The 20,905-nt window shown below is 39.2% G+C and overlaps 1 protein-coding gene across 3 annotated transcripts in view; it reads left to right on the forward strand.

Annotated features, from left to right (window-relative positions):
* The first annotated feature begins 416 nt into the window (after nucleotides 1-416).
* Nucleotides 417-20,905, forward strand: part of DIDO1 (death inducer-obliterator 1) — an 88,315-nt gene continuing 67,826 nt past the window's right edge. The window contains exons 1-2 of one of the 3 annotated variants that reach the window (XM_054046417.1): nucleotides 417-596; nucleotides 20,094-20,280. In XM_054046417.1, the coding sequence (XP_053902392.1) occupies nucleotides 20,116-20,280 (165 nt within the window). In that variant the 5' untranslated portion in view covers nucleotides 417-596; nucleotides 20,094-20,115. The remainder of the gene's footprint in view (nucleotides 597-20,093; nucleotides 20,281-20,905) is intronic. The other 2 variants (XM_054046420.1, XM_054046418.1) reach the window with 2 other exon arrangements.

Below are 20,905 nucleotides of genomic sequence, written 5' to 3' on the forward strand. Positions count from 1 at the left end.
CGGTGCCAGCCGCTGTTTGCACTTCAGTAGGAAGAGAGGGGTTCCCCTAGCAGCCCCCTGTGGATACCTCTCACTTCAGAGGTTATGGCCTTGGCTACCCCCACCCCCCGAAACTGGCTGTCTCGGCCGCTTAGCAGCAGAGCCCCTGCCCTGCCGCCTTGGAGCTCCGCTGCTCCCCTTTCGCCCGGCGCCCGCTCCTACATGGAGCTGCGCACGTGATGGCATGGCAGCGCTCTCCCCCGCCCCCGAGAGCGCGCGCGGCACTTTCTCCCCCCCCGCCCCCGAGAGCGCGCGCGGCACTTCTCCCCCGCCCCCGAGAGCGCGCAGGCGTCCCTCCTCCTCGCGCTCTATGGTTTCCGAAGGGTAGTTGCCCGCAGCGCCCCAGAAGTCCTCACGGGAGCAGTGTGTGGCACAGAGAGGGGAGCGCCGACCGGTTGACTCTCTGGGCCACGCCTCGCCGCCATGTCAGTCTCTATGGTAGCTGGGGAGGAGTGGTGCCCCGCGCCCAGCGCTGAGGAGCTGCTGCGAGGAGGAAATGGCGGCTCGGCTCGGCTGAGACCCCCGGTGCCGGCGAGGTCTGTCCCCTCCTCCCGACGGTGAGTGAGAGAGGCGGCCTGAGGCGAATCCGGGACACCAGGGTTCACCGCCCGCACTGAGGCGGGGGGTGCGGAGAAGGGGTGGTCGCCGCTGCCTATGGCCTAGGGGCGCTGGGCCTGACTAGAAAATGGAGGAGGGCAGGGCAGGCCCGGCCAGGCGGCTTCAGGGCCCCCGGAGGGTCAACGAGCCCTGTTTGCGGGGTAGTGTCGGCCCGACCCGGTTCCGCTGGCAAGTGGGCGGCCTGGCGCGGTACCAGAGGAGGCCGGCCGCTCGGTGCAGGGCCCCTGAGGGAAGCGAAAGGAGCCTCCCTGTAAGCGGGGAGGGCTGTCGGGCCGCAGCGCAGAGACGTCGCCCTCGCCGGGCGAGCCGGGTGTCGGAGGCGGGTTTCTCCGCTGGGGAGACGAGGTGACCGTTGAGATACAAGATAATCGACATCATAATGGAGCTGATGTCAGACCACTTCTCTGTGATGTCACGATCCGTCTCCCCTTTCTGCCCTACTGTTTCCCCCCCCCGTCCTCGCATAGCGGAGGAGAGGGGCTCGGGTGGTGTGATGGTTGTGGGGGGACACCCGGAGTTGGGAGGTCATTTGATGGGAGTGATGAAATGTGGGGAGACAGTTATCCTGATGGGGGGGTCAGTTGGTGGGTGGGAATGAAATTCAAACAAGCTGGGGTGCTTTGTTTTTTTTTCCCTGGGGGAGTTATAAGTAAATTCAATCTGTATTGGTGAGTTATATAGAAGAGGTGAATTTCACCTTGTTTTGGTGATTTAGTCTTAAGGTAGGAGCCAAGGAATTGAAACTCTTTTGGCTTCCTATAAAGCATTCAGTAACTTCCCAGCCTCTACATTTTCCCTTTTTCCAGTTCTAATGGTGCCAGGTGCCATCTTTTGGATGTGATTACCTGGCACCGTTAAGGATCCTGTGCTACTTTTTGCAAGAATTTCCTTCCTAAATTGCCCCTGCAGATTCAATCCAATTAAAAAATAGCTAGAATAGATTTCATGCTTCACCCCAGAGTTTGCTGCGTTTCAGTGATGGGTGAAGTAGTTTGTCAGTTTGAACTTGTGAAATGCTTTGTGATCCTTTTTGAGATGAAAATTGCCATATAAAATATGAAACAATATTTTAATTAAATTTTTTCCTGTAGTTTACATGGTCACTTTTAAAAATATTATGACACCTTGTTTACTTTGCTGTGTGGGTCTGGGATTTCCATCTAGGAATTTCAGGGAAAAAATTGACCTATTTTATGTATCACATAAGGGTTTTATGTAATCCATAATTCTTCAGGGCTGTATTTTTCTTGATGGATAAATCTATCTTTTTTTTTTTCCCTCAGAAACAGTTATTTTTAAAATATTTAAATTTACACAATCCTATTTAATTTATTGTTAATTTATAGGGCCCTACCAAATTCACGGTCATGAAAAAATGCATCACGCACCGTGAAATCTGGGATTCCCCCATGAAATCTGGTCTTTTGTCAGTTTTTACCCTATACTATACAGAGCTGGGTGGCCGGAGAGTGGCAGCTGCTGACTGAGGGCCCAGCTCTGAGGCAGCAACGCAGAAGAAGGGGTGGAAATACCATATCATGCCATCCTTCTGCGCTGCTGCTGGTGCTGCCTTCACAGATGGGCTCCCGGCCAGCAGCTGCCACTCTCCAGCTGTCCAGCTCCGAAGGCAGCGCCGCCACCAGCAGTAGTGCACAACCTCCCCTACAATAACATTGTGGACCCCCCCCCCAACTCCTTTTTGGGTCAGGACCTCTACAGTTACACCACCATGAAATTTCAGATTTAAATAACTGAAATCCTGAAATTTACAATTTTGAAAATCTTCTGACCATGAAATTGACCAAATATACCTGAATTTGGTAGGACCCTATTCATTTAGCAGTTGGTCATCAGATGACCTTTTTTTTTTAAAGAATGTTCTCATTGTTGCTAATTTACATTACCACCTGTCACTGAAATAAATTTAGTATCTAAGTATGTTTTTAGTTTCTAGCAATTTAATTAACCATACAACCAATTCAATTGTTGGTTGAGGAAAAATAAATGAAATTCGGCTGAAAATGTGAAGTCTTATTTTATTAATTTAAAATTTCACAGTTGCAGGAAATGATGGAGGTGGGGGTCAGACCGTCATTTAATGACAGTAGATATTGAGATTCAAAAAGTTTAAGCTTTATAACATTAAAACACAAATTGTCAACATCACAAGTCAAAATATGCAAAGTAAACACCTTTAAATCAAACTCTACTAGGTTCTCAAGCAGCATTTTTCTTACTTTGATAATAACTTTTTTTAGCATATGAAAGACTGGAAATGGATAGTTGGCCTTTGGATCTTTCCATAAGAACAAATGTAGTAGTATCTTCCATGCACAAATTACCTTTTCAGAGTTAGCTGTTAGGGGGTTTCAGAAACAGACTGCACTGAAAGGTGCTTGGATCCAATCTAGAGGAAGACCAAAGGATTATGTTAGCCTTCAGCCTTCTTTGAAGCTGAGAGACTTCAGTCATTTGTGACAAAATCCTGCACCTTGAAGCGAATGGGATATTTGCTGTTAATTTCTGTTAGAGCAGGATTAATGTTTTGAATCATTTAAAATAATGTTTAAGGTTTTGAGATACAGTGAGACACTAAACCCTTAAGTATTGTGTCTAGTTAAACAAACTTGTTTTGGACTGTGCAGTTTAAATATTTCAGAATGTATACAATGAGCTATAGGTTTTTAAGATGTTCAGTTAATATGTAAGGTGCATTGACTAGAATAATACAATTAATAATTACTTCACACTGTTTTTAATCTTCAAAGTATTTTACAGACAGTTTAGCTGTAATTGTGTGTTGTATTAGCAGTGTTGTATTTTTTTGTTAAAAAAAGTAAAGCAAGTAGGACTAACTGATTTCAGAATATTACATAAAACTCTGAATTCCTAAGACCCAACTTTAATTAAATTACCAGGAGATAATGAGAGAGACTTAGCCAGAAAAAAAGTTAGTCGTTTTCAGAAAGTAAATTATATTTGGCTCTTCAGTCAAAAAGCAGTCTCTGTTTGTTTATGGTTGTAAAACTGGATTCTGAACTTGTACTAACTCGCCAGTTCAGCCATGAACTTCAGCTAGGCTAGGTAGATGACTTCCCATTCTCACTTTGGTGCATTCTCACCCCCTTCTCCCCGTTTTTTTCCAGTTGAGCATTATAAGCTATTAGCCCAACTTCTGCATTTCTCTTATTTTTGGACTTGCCTTCCTTTTGGTTGTCACTACTAGACTTTTCGCCCCCCTTCAAGTTTCCAGTTGGTGCAACTAGATAGATCACTGCTGGCCTTTCTTAACTAAGGGTATGTCTGCACTAGAGACCTTACAGCGGCACAGCTGTACCGTTGCAGCAGCATTGCTGTAAGATCTCTTGCGTAGCTGCTCTATGCCCCCAACGAGTGGCAGTAGCTATGTTGGCGGAAGACGCTCTCCCACTGACGTAGCTTTGTGCACACTACCACTTATGCCAGCAAAACTTATTTTGCTCAGGGGGGTGTTTTTTTCACTCCCCTGAGCAACATAAGTTTTCTGACATAAGTAGTAGTGTAGGTATGGCCTGTGGCTAGGTCTGCACTACAGCCTATGTCAGCAAAACTTCTGTTGCTTAGGGGGTATGAATATTTCACCCCCCTGCATGACATAAATTACACTGACATAAGGATTTGTGTGCACAGCTCTATGTCGACGGGAGAGCTTCTCCTGCTGACACAGCTTATGCCACTTACGGAGGTGGAATGGTGACACAGCTTCTGCCACTGGTGGAAGTGGTTTTTTAATGCTGATAGGAGAGCTCTCTCCCGTTGACATAAAGTGTCTTCACCACACACGCTGCAGCTGTGGAGTGCATGTACATATAGACAGGGCCTAATACTCGCGCTGTTGCTAGGACTGCTGGTAGTAGCAATGGTGGGAAATTTAAAGAAAGGAATTTAGTGTAGACAAGGCCTGTTACTCTCCCTTATAATAAGAATAGCAGGTAACTACTTGAGTGTGCTTTGGAGAGCCTCTACTCTCACAAGTAGAGGCTGTAGTTTAGTACCAAGTATGGCATGAGGGGTACATATTTTACCTATCCAGGAACTTATGTGAACCCAGTTTCTGTAGTACCTGAATGCTTCACAAACATTAATGACTGTATCCTCATAATACTATTATGAAATAGGGAAGTAGTATCCTCATTTTACAAATAGTGAACTGTCCAATGCCACCCAGTAACACTGTGACAAAGGCAGGAATTGAATCCAGAAATATAGCCAATATTCTGAGAGAGACAGATTTTGTTTGTGTACAATTTATTTCACTCAATTGTGACTCCTAACAGAGAGGTTAGTTTTTTGTTGTGTTCAAATATTTCACTGTTTTCACTATTATATTATTTTTAAATAGCTAAGCACAGTGTGATGAGTTAAGAATGAAGTTGATAACTTTCATTTCAAACTTCCCTATTTTAGATAGTTTGTTACGAATACTACATTAAGGCAGCTTTTTGTATTTAAATGGTAACATAAAGGTTTTAAAATCAGCGTTATTTACATGCAAAACTTTGATAGCAACGGTATAATTCATATTAGTCTAAGAGATTCCTGTAGAGCCAAGTATAATTTTATTAAGACAGGAGCAAACTAAGTAAGATGTTCCACTTTAGAAACAATTGTAGTAGTGGGTGAAATCCTGGCCCCATTGAAGCCAATGGCCAAACTTCTATTGACCGTAATGGGGCCAAGATTTTCCCTCGTCTGTCTGTATATTTCGTTATAAGATCAGAATAGCATCTCACACTATAGTGATACTGTGCTGTGGAGGTGTTTTTTTGTTTGTCTTTGTAACTATTTCATATATTTGGGAAGTTTTAACAGGTTTGTAAATCCTTGCCATGTCTATTTCAGAGAAAAAACAATAATTACAGATTTTGTTTCAAGAAATGTAGATTAATATAATCAGAACTCTGTTTACCAGGCCAGGCTGTTGACATCATACAGAGTTGTGCTTTGGAGGTTTAAAAATTAGTGTCTTATCAAAATGTTTCACACTAAGCATCCTGCCTGTTTCTAGTTTTAAATACTTTAAATACACTTTTTTCTGGTTCTTATGACAGCTGTGCTCATGGACCCAGAAATTAAAAGCAAGGTTTAATTCACCTGCCCTGAGGCCAGTTAGTTTTCTGGACCTACTACAATTTTGCATATGACAGTACCCTGACTTATCAGTTGGATGGTTATGGCACATGTCGATCTTTGAGCTATTAAGTTTTACGCTAACTATGCTGGCTTACCATTTTAGGAATCGTTTCACTCATTAATGAACTATACTGCCTTCTTGTGTACTGTTTCTGTACACTGTTGCTTAATACATTAATTGTAGGTAGGCAGAATTCAATTATTCAAATTGGAATTTGATCTAAATTCTGGGAATAATACCCCTACCCTTGTGAAAAAAACAACAGAAACACCCATAGAGTTTAGTGTCAGGACTATTGATTTGCCCCAATTCTAAAACAACTGCTGTGCATTCAGTAGTGTAGTGTCCCCAAAGGGCATAATGGAGAATTGGTTAATACTACTTCAAAGGGAAGAGTGCCAAGTTCTGTGAATCAGTATTGCTGAAGCTCTCTGTTGACTGGGCAATTGCTGGAAATATATTTTGAACACTGGTAATGAGGAAGTTCAATAGCAGAACTCAGCTATTAGTGCAGGTAAGTAGTTCAGATTTGAAAAATAGTGAACAAGCTGTATTGCATAAGCAGGATATAAGCTCTCTTTTGCAGCATACTGGGGGCCATTTAGGGATATGGGGCAAAAATCTGTTGGATGATTTAATTGGGGATTGGTCCTGCTTTGAGCAGAGGGTTGGACTAGATGATCTCCTGAGGTCCCTTGCAACCCTAATATTCTATGAAACAAAAGATATTACCTTACCCATCTTGTGTGTCTAATGTTCTGGGACCAGCACGACTACAATAGTACTGCAAACTGTACTGTACTGTATGTTGACTATGTAATATTACTATCTAGTGACAGTTTGATATGAAGCTACTAAATTATAGTTTTGTTTTACTATTCTTAAAGTCAGGACATGAAAAATCTACTTGCTTGGGGCAAGTAGGAAGTTTTCCTGGACAACTATCATTAACTTTTGCAGAATCAAAGCTTTTACCTAATGGGGAGAAAAAAATCACTTTTTTTCTTCTGTGTAAGGTGATGCAGTACTCTTTTCCAAAGTCTGCAGACAGATGATTCAGGAGTGTCTGATGCTGCTCAGGGCTTTCCCAAATGGCAGACCAGTTGAAATTCTCTAGAGTCTTTATTAGTTTTACTTTTGCTGTTCACAACCCTGGGTGCAGTACCAAGAACATAAATCAGGTCAAAAACAACAAGGAGTCTGTTGGCATCTTAAAGACTAACCGATTTATTTGGGCATAAGCTTTCGTGGGTAAAAACCTCACTTCTTCAGATAAATCAGGTCAGTTTCACTCTTCTGCTGCTTGGGTAATCTATGCGCTTCAGCAGAGGCAGACAGTGGAGCAGCTTCCTGGTAAAAGGGGTACTAGAATGATGATAATCCAGTTTACCACAGCCAGAATGTTGGTCTAGTGGTAAAATAGCAAAAATTCTTCATCCACCCTCACAGTAGCAAGGGGCCTTTGGAATGGGAAGTGTTCAACTAACTCTGTAGCTGGTCAGTTACTAGTCACTGAATACTTAAACTAATACTGATGAAATTCATTGAATAACATATTCTACACGTGTTTTTCCCCCCATAGTCGAACTGAGCTTAGTTGTAAGTTAGTTTTTAAAAGCATATTGAATAGTTAATTCTTTAAATTTAGTACACACTAAACAGTATATAACTTTTATTCTTTTAAATTGCTGAGATATGATCTGTGTGGGTGGGAGTGGACTGAGTGTGGAAGCACTGGTATGCTTATGCCCAGTCTACACTCTTAAAAGTTTTGCTGGCATAGGGTTGATTAGGAATCACACCCTTAACGGACATAGCTGTGTTGACAAAAACCCTAGCATAAATGCAATTATATTGGCAGAAAAGTTCTTGCTGGTATAGCTTATTTTGTTCGGGGAACTGGTATAAGTTATACTGGTGTAAGTTATATACAAATAAGTCTTTTGCCTGGTATAAGGTGCCTCACCACTAAGAGGGTTTTCTGGCAAATACTTTTTCTAGTGTAGACAAGACCTTAGATTTTGAGCTAGTTGGTACTGAGTAATTTTTTTATGCTCTGCTATGGTGTTTGGTTTGCTGTTACAACAGCATGAACGTTAAGGTTGTATCAGTATTTGCATTATAAATTACTGTTTAACTGGCTTCAGTCTCAGCCTGGAGAAATTACTTTGGTTTAAAGAAAATCAATAGAAGTCTACCAATATGTGGAGTCAGAATAAAATAAATTTGTAATAGTTAGTGCTCCTCTCATTCTAGCTTATAGTGCATCCTCTTTTTCTTCTCCATTTGTGTTTCCGACTTTCAGCATGCAGGATCAGAGCAGTGTATAGTCAGAATTTCTTCTGTAGGTTTTGCTTCAGAAGATTTTAGGTAGTCTTAAAGGCAGAAAGTAATTTGTTTTCAGGTAAATTTGCTTTTAAATTTTTGTGTATTTTTTTTCTTTCCCCCACTGCAGAAGCCAGGGAAGCAGTTTGTGCTCTATTTTCCTGTCTTTCGCTATAGAATTGATCTGCTCATAATCTCCTTCAACTAGCTGTAACTGTTCTTTCCATTCCTTCCAGGGCCTGCCACCAAAAGCCTGTCTCCCCTTCATAACTTTCCCCAAGCTCCTCGAGTTCTGGAGGGGATAAAAGCATAAAACAGATTGGGGAAGGGGAGAGAGAGGCAGGCATGCTATCATAAAATTGTATTTGTGTGCTTTCTAATGTTTAACTTTTAACATTTTTAAAAATACTGTTCTCAAAAATAATCATGCTTTCAAACCACTGATCTGTGCCTGTAAACTTAACTTCATTTTAGCAAAGTTTTTTTTTTCTTTTTCTTAATTTGTGGTGATTACTATGACTGGGTAGCTGTGAAGTATAAACTATTTTTTTTAGTTGCGCTAATTAGGTTTTTATTTTTTTGGGTTGAATAATGGAACCCATGGCAGTATCTTGAATAGAATTTTCTGAAATGGACCTGGGATTTTATGCAAGGTGAATATGAAGCAAAGCAGATTGCAGATTTACCAGGATTACCATTTGGATTGTCAAACAAGATTTAGGTGCTGATTCAGTAATCATTTATTGACAGTATCACTTAACATGAAAAACCCATTTGCTAATTTTATTTTTTTGCTTCTTTTTAATTAGCTTTTCATAAACATATTGTATCTATTGGAATAACATGTTTTTATTGGCAACTGAATCCATTGTTTTTGTTTATGATAATTTGTACATCTTTTCTTACTCACTGAGATTTAGACTGCGTTCCCACTCCTTTTCAGAAGTTCATATTGTAAGGCAGGGATTCTCAACCTTTTTCTTTCTGAATCCTCCTCCTCCCCCCATGCTATAAAGACTCCATGGGCCGCTTGTGCCACAACAACTGTTTCTCTGCATAACCAGTAGATTAAAAGCCAGGGCCCGTGTAGCAGATAGGGTAATTGCCCGGGGTCACACGAAGTTAAGTTGTATGTGCTTCGGCTTCAGCCCCAGGTGGCAGGGCTCGGGCTTCAGCTTTCTGCCTTGGGCACCAGTGAGTCTAATGCTGGCCCTGTTCTCTGGTTTATTTTGGCGGAGCCCCTGAAAGCTGCTTGCGCCCCCCCCAGGGGCCCCAGACCCCTGGTTGAAAACTGCTGTTGTGAGGAACATTTGACTGGAGTGCATGAAGAAGAAACTTTCAGTTTGTAAAAATTTCCAGAGGTATAAAGGGTGTCCGGGAGTATGAAGATACTGATACACAGTCCTAAAAACAATCACGGAGCACTATATGTGTATTCATATGTGTCTCACCTCTAACATGAAATAATTGCAAGTTGTTGGCACCTCTTTTTGGCAAGGAGAGGAAGCGTCATAGAAAAATGGTTGTGTAACTCAGCTATACATTGCCAAATCTACATTTACTCTTGCAAATTGTAAAGCATTTATTAACATTTGAGAATGTGACATTATTTCATGGGAAGTAGTTTTTGATTAGGTACAGTACAACGTCAGAGTTACCAATACCAGAGTTATGAACTGACCCAGTCACAACCACACACCTCATTTGGAACTGGAAATATGCAATCAAGCAGCAGCAGAGACCAAAAAAAGGCAAATACAGTATGGTACAGTGTTAAACATAAACTACTAAAAAAATTAAGGGAAAGCAGCATTTTTTTCTTCTGCATAGTAAAGTTTTAAAGCTGCATGAAGTCAGTGTTCAGTTATAAAATTTTGAAAGAACAACCATAACGTTTTGTTCAGAGTTTTGAACATTTCAGAGTTATGAACAACCTCCATTCCCAAGGAGTTTGTAACTCTGAGGTTCTACTGTATGTAAAATATGAAGGAATTTGTGTGATTTTTTTTTTTTTTTTTTTAAATCAGATAGTATTGCAAGTAAGTGATATGGTAGGCTTGTTTTCCTAAGTGTCCTAATGCTTCAAATTTATGTAGTATTTTCCACTTGTAGGTGTCAAAGCACTTTACAAAGGAAGTTACAGTATTAAATTTTCTGTAGTAGCTTTCATGTTCGTGGACTTCACAATCCTTAGTTAATTACAAACATTGCAACATACTTTTTATTGTGTAAATATTTATTTTAAGCATCAGATCTTTTAAAGATAACTACATGATGAACTAGCGCTCACAATATCTTCATAGACCAAAATTACAAAGGAAGCCATAGTGACTTACTATTGTGTGAGTTTGTAATGACATGCACTTTTTAGCATGATAAAGAACCGTTATTCTAACATGGAATATTTTTCACAAGTTTATTCTTATTTGTGAATCCAGTCACACTAATACTGATAAGCATTAGCCCCATTTTACACAAAAACTAAGACACAGATAAGTTAGTTGACCAAGGACATTCAAGGTGTCAATGGCAGACCTGAGGCTCCAACCCAGGTCTCCTGACTCCAGTCAACATCCCTATTGACTGGATGGTATAGATAAAATTTCAGGATATGATTTTATATCCTGAAATTTTATCTATAACAGTAAAATGTAAAAGGTATGAAAAGTAAATACAAAAAAGTCAATCATGAAAATATTTGTACAGCTATGTTTTTCAATAAATATGAATGCCATAGAGAAGAAGGAAGAGCAAGAAGAAAAAAAAATGGAAAAAAGAGATGGGTAAAAGCAGAAATGTAGGTCTGAATATGGACACTGTTCCATCGTAAGTTAATAAAGTATTTGTTTTCACACAGATTGTTTTTCATTCATTTGTAATCTATATATTTCTTTTTCATCTAAAGCTGTTTCAGTTAATGATGTGACCAGTTTCTGTTTGTGCGGGTATTCATGATATTTTTAATGCCTGGGTATTTATATTAATTCAGAGTTCTACAAAATTATAGATAAATTAATCTTAAAGTATTGCTAATTTGGGGTGAGGTCTGATGTGAATGCAATTTTCTTGCCCTGAATTGAGATTGAAAATGATGAACCAGTCAGTATTTGTAATAAAGAGCAGTTATACTGGCTCCTTATCTTTTGATAATTGGATAAACGTATGGAGGTCTTTTTGTCATCACACTTTTGCCATTACTCAAATGTGCATTTAAAAAAAAAAAACCATGCATCTTACAAAAAGTTTTCTGTATTAGTGATAACTCAGCTTACCTTGATACTGATGTAAATGTCCCAATCTGAATATTTATGTCTTAGTCCACGGTGTTGGAGGTGATTTGGAATAACTCCGAGACAGCTACATCAAACTGTATTAATGGAAATCAAAAAAAGCAAATGTTGTTGATTTATCATAGGACTGTGGGCAGTTGTAAAAATGCCATTTAATGAGGCACTTGTGAGAAAGGTTGTCCCTTATACTTCTTCCTCAAGTGTGCTGCTTCTATAAGATAACTACTAGTAGCAGTTAAAGGACAACTAAACCATACAATATATCATCAATAAGAGTGGTGAAACTTCTAGTTCTAATGAAGATTATATTACTAAGTTTTATACATAAATCATTAGATCTTGGTGAAATTAAAGCCTTCTAACGTAAACATCAAGAGAGGTAAACATTGATTAAGATGAGTCCGATGGCAGTATTTACATGTAGAGACAGTTATGAATGAAGATAATCATGGTGTGTATTGTGTTGTTAAATGCTGAAATTTCTCATCAGAGTATTTGAGTAGATTTTGTATTTTCAGCAGCAAAAAGCTGCAGAAGCTTGTGGAAGAGTTATTCTCCAGCCATCTCTGCAGGGCTTCATGAGGGATTCCTTTTTCCAAGTTTGAGGCTGCTATTTTATGATACTCAACAACTGACAAAGTAATATTATCAGGTACTTAAAATAGTTAAAACTTCCTTGAGATAGGGGAAGGATTGTTTGTAGTGGAAAGGGAGTGTCTGCTTTTGCTTGCCGCTGCTTGGGGAGAAGAAGGGAGTGAAGACTTTTGCTTGCAGCTTCAGTGTCTTTCATGGAGTGTTTCAGTACAGTGACCTTCCAAATGCTGTTGACAAATAATGGAGTATAACAGTCATCCTTACGCTGAACAGCTCAGGATTTCTTTGATCAACAGAGCCATTTAGTGGGACAAAAAATTCAGGTTTTATTGGCAGATCTGTTGAAACCAGAAGCTGCCATAAAAAGCATCAAAGTACGTTTATACAGTGAAAAGCGACTGTAAAAAGTGCCATTTGACATTTTCATGTTCATTGTCTCCTACTCCAAATTTGTGAAATTTGCAAGTAAGTGTATATTTTTGTAACTTGTAAACTCCTTTTGGATTTGTAAGTCAAGCTGGGTTCTTTTTCTTTCTCAATATCACCAATCAATAATGATTCTACAGGTGGAATTCAGTTAGATTGCTGATGATGCATGAACCACAATAAAAGTCCATTTCACAGTTCGGAGGCTGTACTGACTGCAATACTAACAAAAATAAAATATTTTATACTTACTATAAGATATAATGTTCAGCACTTCTTACTTTGATTAATGAGTGTTAGAATTTGGGAGCCTTTGGAGAAACAATGTGCAATATTTAATGTTCCTCCACGAGTTTCGGAAGAAAGGTTTCCAAATCTTCCATAGCAAGGCTGGTTAAATACAGACTTAGAGAGGTAGGCAAGGCAAAAGGGATTGCCCATAATGATATATCAAGACACAGGTCCATTAGGGCCATCCCTTCACATAGGTCTGTGCTTCATAGGATTACATATATACTACCATTACTTGGCCTAGGCCTTAAAACAGTGGGTCTCAAACTATTGTAAGGGTGACCCCTTTCACATAGCAAGCCTCTGAGTTTGACCCCCTTTATAAATTAAAAACACTTGTTTATATATTTAACACCATTATAAATGCTGGAGGCAAAGCAGGGTTTGGGGTGAAGGCTGACAGCTCGTGACCCCTCATGTAATAACCTCATGACCCCCTAAGGGGTCCCAACCCCCAGTTTGAGAACCCTTACCCTAAAATATCCATTTTGATTATACTAATAACTGCACCTCTTATTGTTGTCAAAAATAGTAGACAGTGGGAGACTGTAATAGGCTGCAGTAGAAATTTGACTTCTGCAAGAAAAACCAGTAAACTTATTACGCCATACATATTTTAAGGGATTTTTCTGTGTTCTACCCATCTTGAATCACTGACATGACATACTGAAACAGTGACAGTATTTCTAAAAACTGTTCTGTTCTGAAAACGTAAACTTCTTTTTTGGTAAATTTTTACTTCGCTGTTTGAAGTTATTAGAATGAATTAATGGAATTTTCCTTTAAACTCAGTATCATAGAAAGAACTGCACTCTGATTTTGAAATTTTTTCCCAAGACTTACTGGCCCAAGCAGTAAGCCTACTAATGCTACTATGTTCCCAAATAGCCATGGATTCTTAAAAAGTATGGTCTTGCAAATTAAAGGAATTGAAACTGTTTTGTACCGTTTGTACTGTATCTAACTGTAGCATTGGCAATCAATTTTTTTATTGAATAAACTTAAAAATACCCAGAACAAACATAACTTTGTGCTTTTATAATCACGTTTCCCCTTTTTGATTTAATTCCACTTTTTATTTCCTATTGTAGATTGTTCTATATTTTCTGTATTGTTTTGAATGTTCCCTCTTTATTTTTCACCCTTTATATTCTTTTCCTATATTGTACTATGTTCTCTCCTTTCTCTTATATGTTTTGTCTCTTCCTCCTTTTCCTATAAACATCTTTGTTTTTCTTTAATTTATCCCACTTATTCTGTTTTTAACCTTCACACGCCTGTTTGTTTTCACGGATGAATCTATACATATCTACTCACATTTACACTTGCATTTATTCGCATGCACTTACTCCTGAAAAGATCCACTTGCTCACATGCAGCCATCTGCTAACAGATTCACTCCTGACTCCTCCCATCTTCCAGTGAATAAAAACAGTGAATCCCAGGGCCTGCCTTTTTTTGTTACTCCTACAATCCTAGTAGTTGAAACACCTTTTTCTTCCTCTTAAAAGAGTCCTATAGTACCTCTTTAGGGCTAATAAATGGACTTTAATGGAATTACTCATGTTTAAAGTTAAATGCTTTGCAGGATCAGGGCCTTAGTCTAGCACTTCAAATTTAGCATTGAAAGTATGTAAATGCACCCATCCATAATGTTTACATCAGTCATGTAAGATGGTGACATTGCGAAGAGAAGTTTTATTAAGTCTTCGCAAAGTTGGCATCCTGTCGATACAGATATCTGCAGATTGACTTATTTGAATATTTTGCCTATGTGACCCCCCCCACACACACCCCTCCCACAACACTGTGTCATTGGCATTTCAGTTACTGACTTTTTTTTGTCCATGTCTTGAGAATTGTAGCCCAGATTTGATAGCTATATGTCTATGCTGTTCCACAGTGTACCATTTTTATATTTGAAGCCTTTCTGGGTTATTCCAAGTTATTGTCCTGAATATAGCTGCTTTTGTTGAAGAGATGTAACCTTATTGTGGTCTTAAAGAAGGGCAGGCTATAATGGAATACTTAATGCACTTTGGTTTAAATATTATAGGAGCATACGGTATATTTGCAGGAGGGAGCATTGTTGTTAGATGGCTTCTTCATTTCTTTGGAATCACTAATGCATAGGGCTTGAAGATAGAGCTGTCTATTTGTTTTAAGGATGTTTTTACCAAGGTAGAATTAAGGATGTTTATCTTAAAAGTTATGGGACTACACAGTTAATCTAAGTGTAATATTAATTTTGAAATTCCAAGCTTTAATGTGGGTTTTTTGACTTGTTTGTTTTTTGAAGAAATGACAACATTTTAAAGTGGTTTCCCCTTAAGTAATTGATAGCTATTCCAATTAGACATGATTTTTTTTTTTTTTTTGGCCTGTAAATATCCTTTGGTTTAAAGAATGTTTTCAGAATTGCTCAATGACAGGACTTTCTGGGGAGCTTGCCAGCTATGCAAGGACTGTGTGAAAGGACCATGCTAGGTATAGAAACTATCAGGCTCCATAACATACGTAGAAACATTAAAACGTTATTTTAAAATAACCACATAAAACTACCAATAGCTAATCACTGTCCAAAGAGTCAGTCTGACCTACCCCCTATGAATATGAAGATAATCATCCAGACGTGAACTGTGTACAAACTTGAGGTCATGATGTCTCCGACAAACCACTCCAGTGCTATGTTGCTGCTTGTAGCTTTGCAGAGTGAAAAATGCCCAAATATTGTCCCTTTTCAGTGCTGTTTCTAAGAGTTCCTGAGCAACTGTGAAATTGATAAGAAGCAGGTCAATTTCATGCTGCAGCTCTTTGGGAAATTTATTAGAGGTTCTCATTACAGCTGCTTGTTTATTTTTTCTTCTCCCTATTAAAGCCAACCTCTACTTGTTGAGATTCATTCCTAGTTGCATATTTGTGTGCACTGTAGCCTTGCCAGAGTTAATGAGTATGTCTTTGATTAGGTCAATAATAATATTAGTGATACAAGACCTTCTGATTAGCAGAACAATCTATAATGAGGATCTGACAAGATTCTCTTTCAATTAGTTGCTGAATGCACAAAAGGTGTACTGTGTTTGAAGTCTAGTGATCAACCTTGTAGAAAACGAGAGAATTTGGAGGACGTTCTGTGATTGGCATGAGGAGGGAAAGATTGTCTTGCCATGTTGCTTTCATTCTAGAATTTCTTCAAGCCAGGTAGACATGAGCCCGAGTTCTACCAGCATTAAAGTACAGTTTGCAGCAGTTGTAGGCTAGTTTTTATGCGGTTGGGTAGACAGCTTAGAGGCCATCAAATGTATTATGTGCCTCCATGATGCTCTGTCCTGAGCCAAATCTAGTGCACTACTGGATAGAATGCCTATGGGGGGCAGGTGTCTGACACCATCCAGCCACTGAAGCATTATATATTCTCAGCTTCATCTCTCTACTTATCAGGGTGTTTGGTTGTGAAAGATGTTCTTAATGAGGTGCATCATTACTGATGACAGTTTTGCAGTGAGGGCTTCAAGTTATTTCTTGATGCTGCCCATGTTATCGACAACAGAGCCAAGGTAGGTGATATCACTAACAATATCAACTGGGTGGTCACCCACTAAGATGCTAGAACCCACAGTATGTTCAAAATTGCTGACTAGAAGAATTTTGATTTTATCCCAAATGGGAGAGTAGTTGTAGGATTCAGAAGAATGGTTAAATGGTTAACTCTGTTCCTGTAGGTAGGCACCCAGATGTTTCTGAAGGCTGAGATCAGTAAAGCAAGCTGTGATTCACGCTTGGAGCTTAAAATTGGTATGCTCTCACAACTCCCCTTTAGAGACAGTGAAGAGAGGGTTTCATTATGTTTGTTAAAGATTCTGTTTCTCATCACTGCAAACTGATTTTAAGGATAGGAGAGTGATATGTACTGTCTTGTAGAGAGGCTTCCATCACTTCTGCACCTGGCTATATTTGTGTTTAGACCCTTCTAGAATTCAGAACAAAAATTACATGTACCTTCCATTTGAAGCAGAAAATTGCTTTGCCCACTTTCTGTCCACAATTGCTAAAGCAGAGTAAAATTCAATTGTTGAACATGCATAGGGTACCAGAGGTTTACATAATGGATCTCAGCATGGCGTAAAGTGCTATTTAGAAAGTAATATCTGAGCCAAGAAGTTTTTAAGATATTAAAGATTTGTAAGGCATGTAAAACTTCATCAGACATTATACATTAATGTACAGGTGCTTGCAGAAGTGTTTGTTGGCAGAAGGATGTTGCAGTTGGCTCTGAGATACTATGCTTCCCTAACTCAGGTGCTTGAAGTGTTTTGGGAGAAGTCAGGGGTCTGGACTGGTATAGAAGATCAAAAAGAAAAAATGATTTTTTTCTTACTTAGTGATTTTCTTTCTTTGAGATCTCTGTACCAGTCCAGACACCTTTTTGTTGTAGTTTTTCTGTAGGCAGTTTCCATTACAATGTACATGTTCATATTAGTTATTTTTTATTGTTTGTCAGCAGAATTTTTGAGATTCCAAGTATTGCTTTCAATGTATTCAACTGAAGCATGAGGAACAGACTTCTTATTTATAGAGATGTTCTAATGACATGGTAACCATGAGAATAAAACCAGAACACTTTTGTGATGTAATAGAATCTAGAAATACGTATAATCTTATTTATGATATCCTGTGTTTTATATACAAGTTTGTGATAAGAAAATACCCAAGCTATATAAAAAGGTTTATTTTTTATTTTTGGGGTATGGTCATATTGCTGTTTTGAAAAAGCAAAACGAGGCATTGTAGGAGCACTTATTTGTTGGAGGTACCTTCCAATAGACTACAGATGTAGTGATACAATGCTTAATTGTTTAAAGGAGACTTTGTTCAGTGCATCAGTGCGAAATTGAGAAAGGATGAAAACCTTGTTAAGGCCCATTGCACCACTTAAACTTGCAGTGTGGTTGGTTAGGAGAAGCCATCAGTAGGACAGGTCTAGAAGGGGATCCGTCTCCTGCATGTGGCTGAGGGATGTCTCTGTATTAGTTCCTTCTATGCTGAGATGTTATTGAGGTTCAGAGGTTTACCAGAGGGAAGGGCCACAGACTTCATGGTTAAAAGGGTCCTGTGACTGTAAGAGTCCAAGTAACACAAAGGAGCTGTAACTTGCACTTCCCGACCGCTTCACATTGAGCAGATCAGAAGAGCTTTTGAAGAAGCTTTTATACAGCTGTCTATCAGTGAGATTCTTTACTTTTTTTTTTGTATGTGTACTCAAAGAACCTCTAAAAGTGATGTGACAATAAAGTGAAATGATGATGATGATGGGGTTCTCTAATATAGTAAGTGCTATAATTATAAGTACCAGTGGGAGTTTGGTGATTCATTGGTTAGGGCAATGTATTGTTTAAAAGCAATTATAAATTGTTGGTTTTTAATAAGTATTAATCTAAATAGGACAGGGATGCAAGGATTTATGGCATCTACAAAAATGTTGTTTTACTCAGCTGAACTGCTGAGAGCCCTATAGTAGACAAGTCTTACAGCTGGACAAGTTTTTATTACTGTGCTAATTCAGCCTGCTTTTTAGCAGGTTTAACTAACGTGGTAAAAACTGGTCCAGTGCGGGAGCCTTGTTTACACTAGGTATGTCTACACAGGGGAAAAAAACCCTCATGCAATAATGAGTCTCAGAGCCCAGGTGTTATGCGCTACAGTGCTAAAAATGGCCATGTAGAAGTTCTGGCTTGGGCTCTGAAGCCCTGGAAGGGAGATGGATTTCGGAGCCAGAGTTCCAGCCCAAGCGGGAACATCCTCTCGGCTATTTTTCTTGCTGTAGCACGAAACCCCTTGAATCTGACTCTCTAGACCTGGGCTCTAAGACTTGCTGCTGTAGGGTTTTTTTGCAGTTTAGGTGTATATTCCAAGGCTCCCTGTAGGGTCAGCTAACCAGATGGTAGAACAGGTGGCAAGGTTTATTTTTGTAAGACTGTCCAGTGTAGATGCAGTATAGGTGACTTTGGTTTCCCATGACAGCTATATTTGACTGGTACAGTGGAATGGTTGATCTCAAAAGTGAGATTTATGTATGCAATAGACAGAGCTTTCTCTAACCAGTCCATGACTTTGGACCTCTCTTCTGGAAGAGATTTGATTGACTATAATCTTCAGAGTATTCAAAATAAAATATAAAACTCACTTCTTCAACCTAGGTTTCCCACAAATCAAATATTTAAAAATAAATCAAAACCCAAATACCTAACCATACAGACAAACCAAGAACAAAACAAACACATCCTACTCACCTTCCCACCCTCTAAGCCCCCAAAGCTATAGAATGGAAAAAGAGAGAGAGACATCATCTTATGTTCACTTAAAATTTGTTGGTCTGGTAAATGGAAGCATTTTTCTTCTGCATATTAAAGTTTCAAAGCTGTATTAAGTCAATGTTCAGTTATAAACTTTTGAAAGAACAATCATAACATTTTGTTCAGAGTTGTGAACAACCTCCATTCTCAAGGTGTTTTGAAATGGTCATGTTAAATTAAAACTCCCTGTTTAAAATGCAGTTTGCAATCTTGCCACTGGGTGGAGTAAAATTATAACAAATTGCAAAATATGATCTATTCCAGTGGTTCTCAGCCAGGGGTCAGGGACCTCTGCGGGGGCCGTGAGCAGGTTTCAGAGGGTCCTCCAAGCAGGGCCAGTGTTAGACTCATTGGGGCCCAGGGCAGAAAGCCAAAACCCCACCGCATGGGGCTGAAGCCTGGGGCCCTGAGCCCTGCCACCCAGGGCTGAAGCCAAAGCCTGAGCAACTTAGCTTTGCAGTTTTCCCTGTGGCATGGAGCCCCAGGTAATTTCCCTGTTTGTGCCCCCTAAAGCCGGTCCTCGCTTTTATATGCAGAAAACAAGTTGTTGTGGCACAGCTTGGCAATGGAGTTTTTATAGCATGTTGGCGGGGGGCTTCAGAAAGAGAGAGGTTGAGAACCCCATATCTATTCAACATCAGAATGTTCCCTAACCTGAGAAAATACCAGCTGCAGTGTTGGGTATGCATTGGTAATATCAGATCTGTTCCTCAAGATTAAATATATTGAAGATTATTTTCCATATATAGTCTTTGGACTCTGGTTGATCGCACAAAAATAGTAAACTGGATTTATTTGCACAATCAGCAGAGGACATTCTGGAGTCAGTAGTATGTTACAAGCTGAAAGATTCAAATAAGATATGTTAGGGCAAATATATTTAATTTTTAGTTTTTTTTCAGTGGCATATGTTATATAAGAATAGTAGGCTATTTTATTAGAATTGAACAAGTAGTGATTAGCTGACTTTCCCTCTTCCTTCAGGTATATCTCTTAGAATTGCGTGATGTGTGATGAATTGGAAATTCTGAACAGGGAGATTGAGCGGTTATTACGGAGCAACATCGTGGAAGAAGGCACTTTAAATTCAGACTCTCTTCAGCCATCTACCACTGACTCCTTGGATATAGCCACTGATTCAGACAATGAAGCAAAGTGCAAATTAGTGCAGGTACCCAATGCCTTAATAAACAGTAATAGGGTTCTCAAAATTAGGTTATACCACTCTGGGTTTTTTGTTTGTTTTGTTTTTAGAAGATTTGAAATGTACATGAGAAGTATTTAGAAAGCAGGGAATAACCTGAATTTGTCCACATGCAGCATTAGTTTATCTGTTGCTGTCAGTGGTAGAAAAATTGTTTGGATTGCTTTACTATTTCATGTAACAGCTGAGAAGAAAGGCAAATTTCTATTTTCATTTGGAAAATGTAATGGCACTGGGGAGAATGTGGAGATAATTTCCCAAATAGTAACAAGTAGTTAAAAATAGCAAATATGCTTTAAGACTCTGGGGTTTGTGAACTTAGACAGTTTGAGTTGAACAAATAAATTGTAGGGAGGATGTGTTGGAACATATAGGATTGTATATCTTAATTTGTCCTTACATTTGCCTATCTCCACCTCTGGTACATTACCAGAATTTATCCTTATCACGCTGAAATCCTTGTTCATGTTTTAATCACGTTTTACCTTTACTGTTGCAATTCCTCTTGCAATTGCTCCTAAATCATTGTTTGTTCCAAGAAATGGAATCATGTTACCTTTTTTTTCTCTGTCACTGGCTTTTCTTCAAGTTC

Source organism: Malaclemys terrapin, chromosome 12 (assembly GCF_027887155.1).
Source record: "Malaclemys terrapin pileata isolate rMalTer1 chromosome 12, rMalTer1.hap1, whole genome shotgun sequence".
Classification (NCBI taxonomy): Eukaryota; Metazoa; Chordata; order Testudines; family Emydidae; genus Malaclemys; species Malaclemys terrapin.